The 5,906-nt window shown below is 39.1% G+C and overlaps 1 protein-coding gene across 2 annotated transcripts; it reads right to left on the reverse strand.

Annotated features, from left to right (window-relative positions):
* Positions 1 to 94: 94 nt before the first annotated feature.
* On the reverse strand, positions 95 to 5,562 carry ube2z (ubiquitin-conjugating enzyme E2Z). Of its 2 annotated transcripts, none has more exons than XM_015026472.1 (6): positions 4,688 to 5,562; positions 3,192 to 3,264; positions 1,871 to 2,058; positions 1,203 to 1,314; positions 524 to 636; positions 95 to 430 (listed from the first exon to the last, which is right to left on the reverse strand). In XM_015026472.1, the coding sequence occupies exons 1-6, from the start codon at positions 5,143 to 5,145 to the stop codon at positions 280 to 282; spliced, it is 1,095 nt and encodes a 364-aa protein (XP_014881958.1). In that variant the 5' UTR covers positions 5,146 to 5,562; the 3' UTR covers positions 95 to 279. The 2 variants fall into 2 exon arrangements, with proteins under 2 accessions (XP_014881958.1, XP_014881957.1); XM_015026471.1 differs by having other exon boundaries at positions 103 to 433; positions 4,688 to 5,558.
* Between the last annotated feature and the right edge of the window lie 344 nt (positions 5,563 to 5,906).

Raw genomic sequence — 5,906 nt, forward strand, 5'->3', positions numbered from 1 at the left:
TTGGTCCAAAACATTGCAAATGAGTTGGGCTGGCTCTATTAAATTACATTGGGTCCAACTGAAGTAAATGAGTTGAATCAACCTCATTTGCTTTAAATTGGAATTACCTTAATAAATTAAGTTGAACCAAAACATTTGCTTTAGATTGGAGTAACAGAATTGCATAGTGCTGAAACAAAGCAAAGTAATCAGGTGGAAATCCTTTCCATGATTTTTTTATGTTAATCCAAAGAGTTATTTCTTTGAGTGTATGACCTTGAGGTGATAATCAAGCTCTTGTCATCGTCTCGATGTTTCAGATATAACGATTTTAAAAAATAGTTCAAAATAAAATAGATTTACCTGCATGTTCTGACCCTGCAGATGCAGCCTCTCTTTGCAGACTCCCTCATAGAAGTCGTAGTATTCTAGAAAGGACTTCTCCATCACGCTGCTAAAAATCACATGCAAAATATTCCATGTTACGCCAGACAGAAAGATAAGAAGACAATACATGATCCTTAGTGAGAGTGTGTTTTGTCACCTCAGAGCGTCAGGACAAGGAACTTTGCCTTCCAGCATGTCACATACAGCCACCCTCATTGTCTCATGGCGGATACACTCATTGTAATTCTTACTGTCCCCTGGGTGGCGCTCCTTTAGGACACACAGTTCAAAAGTATTCTGTGGAGCTTCTGTTTAATGGAATGATAAAACTAACAGGAACTGACATGATGCAGTCCTGAGATGTTTGCTCTATTAGCACATATGGTTAATGCAAACATTCACTTCACCATGACAAACTGCTTTTGGCTTGCTCTGTTTTCAAATAATTTTCACATTTTGGCATTATTGCTTGTAGTAACATAATTACCCAGTAACATTTTTACATTTCCTATCAGCTTAACATCTTTTAATACAAAAACGCGGTGGATTGAATCAGTGCCCCAACCTCTGGGCTTAGCAAGTTTTCTTGGGGGAAACCCTGAACTGTTTAAATCCATTGCTGCCAAGATTTTTAATGATGTGAACAAGCTAATGCATGAACAAGCTTACTCATGTTTGATTTTACTTTCATTTCTTATTTAATGGAAACACTGCAACTGCGAAACACTAGCAGAATATAGACAAAGAGTTGCACACATTTGTAATGGAAACAATCAATTTGTGTTGCTGCTGTGTCACAGCTGCATGGTGTTAGCAGCCCTGCTAGGAGGCGCTACCTGCTCGAAGCCGGGCTCATTGTGATAGGGATTCTCCGTCATCAGGGACTGAATGGAGATGAGGACAGATGATATGCTCTGTGCTGGACTCCATGCTGGGCCAGTCCATGTCCTACACACACACGCACGCACAACAGCATAACTAATTCACATACAGTCATTACTGGAATACTTTCTATTTATAGCCAAAAAAATAAACATGATGGTATTTACCAGATTTTTTTTTATTATTTCATTTTAAGACTTAAAAAAAGTAACCTCCAGCCACATCAATATTTACTAAACAAATAAAAAGTACATCACAAAAATGCCCCAAACACATAAAATAAAAATTCAGATCACTGAAATCTAAAGGGAATGAGCTTTTCTTTAACATGTCTGTTATTTTGAGGTATGTACAACCTCAACATGACTTTTTAAAGGTAATTCATGTTACCAAGGCAAAATGTGTTTGTTATTCTGCCTGTGTGAATGTAGATTACTTAAAAACATGACTCCATGCTTTTAAGTATCTAATATGATCGGCGACTACAAAGTTAAGCAGAAAATGTGTATCATCCCAGAATTTTTTCTTTATCACAGGTGCATGTAGCAACACAACAAATGGACTTAAATTTCAGGATTCTAAAACAATGAAAAAGCACACAAAGCCAGAGAGGCAGACTCACCCCAGGATGCTGAGGCACACCTTGCCGTTGCGGTAGAAGTTGGGGTTAAAACGCACTGTGTTTTGTCCGGTTGTGATGAGCTTCACCCGGGGTGGATGGATGGGATAATCTGGGGGACAGCGGAACAAGAAAAGGAAGAAGCCGCCCTCATACGGTGTGTCAAACGGTCCTGTGATCAGAGCGTGGATCTAAAATGTGGAAGATAATTATGAAGCACAGGAAAGATTTTAATCGACTGGTAAAATGTAAGAAAAATACATCCAAATCTGTCAAATTTACTTGTCCATGCACTATCTAAGTAGTAACTACAGCTTTCTTTAAGAAAGAAAATGAACTGATGATGTCACAAAAATGTCATCAATTTAGTCAGAAGATCCGATTTCTCTAAATTAAATTAGAATAAAAATCTAACATGATGGTCATTTTTGCATTCAGCTGTGCAAATTAGTCCTAATTCAGTTGAAAAAAAAAAAAAAAAACTACTTCCAAAAATTATTTTTTGTAACCCAGTGCTTTTTTGTAAACTGGGTCAACATCCAGGGGTTTACAAACATAAACCCAGTTTATTTTTCCGCAAAAATTAAAATGAAAAAATAATTCCTTTGTCTTCTTCCTATAGTCCTGCTGTCATAAGAACAAATACACAGTTCGCTCACAAACAACCGTCACTTAGGAGGAGGGTCTGTCAATCACCCTCATGTTTGGGCTGCTAAATGTGCTAATGGCAGAAAAACAATTTACAGTTTCAAGAAAACAGTTTGTCCCCTGTCATTGGTGACTATGATAACTAGCCTGACCTGTCATGGTAGGCTCTGTTGTGGGAAAACCAGCTGTAGAGCAGCAGAGAGAAATGGTTAGGAGTTGATCAACACATACACTAGGTTGATTGACAGGGCTAAGACCCTCCTCCTGACTGACTGGTTGTTTCTGAGTGAACTGTGCATTTGTTCATATGGCTCTGTTTTTCTGTTTTTGATCAGGTGGAGGACCTAGATCTTTTTTGCAAATTATCTGTCTCTTAACACTGTCACGGCAATGGTGACAGTTTTAACAAATATGTAAAATATGTAAACATATTTTTTTTGTAAAAGTTACCTACTGCAGCTTGAAAGGATTGATAGCAGAAATTAAATGTCTGATTGAAGCCAGCAGGTAAAATGACATCTTGATAAAAATGAGTCAGGAATAACCACAGAGTGCCGCTATTAAAATGTTCCAGAATGAAAACAGGAGTATGAGGAGAACGCTAAAAGAAGGAAAGGAGGGGATCTGGTTAATGTGGGGAACATTTCCCACATGGTAACTAGTCTGTGTTCATTACCTTGGTCATGTCTTGAGGATCCGGAACAACAAACATCCCAGGGGGGGGTTCCTTGTATATGGACATAATATCCCTGCAATGAAAGGACATACAAACTAAAATACATTTATCATACAAATTAATGAACACTGCTGGTTCTATCATTGATCTTTTAAACACTGTTTAAGTTCTTTGAACTGCTATTATTCCAGCATAACCATACCTAAGATTGCTCTGGTCTCTCAGGTGGTTATTCCACTTTTCTCCACTCATCTGTCAAGAACTTCAGTGTAAAGTCTGACAAAGATTTTAAATTTGATAAGTTAGCAGGTTTTCTTATCAAATTTACAGTCAAAATTAAAGACTAGCTCCTTCTCAGTGATCTGGAGAAGGATCAAGGCCCTTGTACCATCATGGCTGGATTAATCCATGTGGTTCACCAGAAATTAATACATCATCTGACTGCAACTAGTGCAGTGCAGCAGCCATTCTTCTCATTGGTAAGCAAAAGCGTGACCACATAACATAACACCGATAACTTCCGTGGCTTCCACTGCCAGGTGTAGACGGTGAAATCCCTCCTGATATTGAGCATCAGAAATAACCTCAGATGGACAATTTATGGCTTAATTATGAATAGATGTTAAACAATAATTGCATTGCTATACAAATCTACATCCATCTTTATAAAATAAATTTTAGTTGCACTCTAAGCTATTAATGGTGCATGATTTTAGCAAATATTTAAAAGAACAGTCATCTTCAAGTCCTGAAACAAAAGTCTGATAATTTATTTTCCTACTATGTCATTCTGTTTCTCCTGGGTCTAATGCCTGGATCACTCACATTGAAAATGGTGTGGGTTTTCTGTATGTATATGGAGGTAGCTAGAAAGACTAGCTTGAATACAAAACGAATGTGTCTATAATGTGTCTATTAAATGGAATTGTATAGTCCTCTGGTATTCCTCCTCCTCATAATATGCATGTTATAAAATCTTGAACATCCAATTAAATATCACAATAAGGAAATAATTCCAAGTAGACATTTTATAAATTTATATGGAACAGATAAGGTGAAATTAATTACAGTAAGATGGCGTAAAATTCATTTCTTCCTTTTAATCGACTTTGTTTTCTCGTTTTCGTTTGGTGGGGGCAAAGCTTAGGTTTTGCTTTCACTTTCTGCTGAAGCTGGAACAGTGCTGCTAGTTTTTCGCTGCTTTCAATAACTAGGAAGTCAGCTTACCGTTCATTTTAAAACAAAGTGTTGAAACGGTAGAAGAAATTAAATGTCAACTTATTAGAAATGTGTGAGCGTCAGTTATAGTTGGAGCAGGTGGCATTGTGTATTAGGCTACAGAGAGGGGACTAAGTGCATATTCAATTCATTAAACCAAGCTGTAAAATAATCATGAATTACTTGGTATAACGTCCTCGACTGCAATTTTAATTAAGAGTTTAGTAATGGCAACACATACAAATAATAGAAACAGTCTCCAATTACTCTTTATTTACCTCTTTATCCTCAAAATGCACTGCTGGGATGCCTTCTCGTTGTCCCAGTCTGCACTAAGAGTCGGGTCCCAGGAAGTGGCGTGGATTTGGGACAAGAGGCCCCCTCCTGCCAATCCAGCCACCCCCAGGCCGACACCAGGCAGGGGTGAGGACGTGTGTACGATCGGGGACACGGCCACGACAGGTATCGAAGAGCCGGAGGTAAATGTGTTCCCAAACCCGGTGGCAGAAGAGGTAACAGCAGACATAGGGGACACTACAGCGGTCAGGCCACCCAGTGCCGCTGTAGTCGGAGAAGGAGAGGCCGAGTTCGGGCTAGGGTGCGCACCGCTCGCTGCAGGATGTTCTCCCGGCAAAGAGTTGGTTAAAGTGGGCAGCGGGAAGGCACCGCTACCTTGTCCGGGAACGCCTAAGTCATGGGAACTGCCGCTGTACTCTTCTCCAAAGCTGTCCGCCATAGCTTACGAGCTAGCAAGCTAGAGAAATCTGGTGTGCACTAACTTGTATTGAAACTTGTAAGCCTCATTGACTCTTGGGCAAGAAGTTCCCTTTACTTTTCTATTTACCAGCTCAATCGCAGAACAAGACGGCTTGAGGCGAGTCCAGCGAACAAGGGAATTCCTCCCACGACATGGTGGCTGTCCTTCGTTAGCTTAAATATATAGTTTTACCAACCCTCAATAAAGTGTTCCTTTTTAATCTGAATTCAAACTGTCTTCTCGCAACTGACGTCTGTTCTTCCGCTAAATGTTATCGATGTAATTATATGTGTTTGTGTTGAGAAAAAAAATGCTTTAAAATGACCAAATCACTATCGCAACTTCAGGAACATATCCCCGTCAGCTCTACTGGAAATGAGGAAACTTGAAATATCCGGTGAGGATTTTCAAAGTAAAATTCCTGTTTGGGACTTTTTTTTTTTTTTCAATGACCGGTTCAAAACCATGATAATAATTTCTTATCATAAAGCCGGAGCTGCAATAGTTTAATAAGTAGCATAATTTCTTCGGACAAATTCAGTAAGAATGAAAACAAATGGTTGCATCACTATACACATGATATGTCTACTTTTAAGACTGTACTAAAAAGGTTAATTTGCACAGGTGCATTATTCTGAAATAGTGCATGGACGAAACAGATCCAGCATGTGGAGGTAATCATAGACATAATATAAGAGTAGACCCCGCATTGGCCGCTCCGGCGCAGGAAATACGGCGGC

This window comes from Poecilia latipinna, unplaced genomic scaffold (genome assembly GCF_001443285.1).
Source record: "Poecilia latipinna isolate Pla-1442-1.1 unplaced genomic scaffold, P_latipinna-1.0 Scaffold4903, whole genome shotgun sequence".
In the NCBI taxonomy this organism is placed as follows: Eukaryota; Metazoa; Chordata; class Actinopteri; order Cyprinodontiformes; family Poeciliidae; genus Poecilia; species Poecilia latipinna.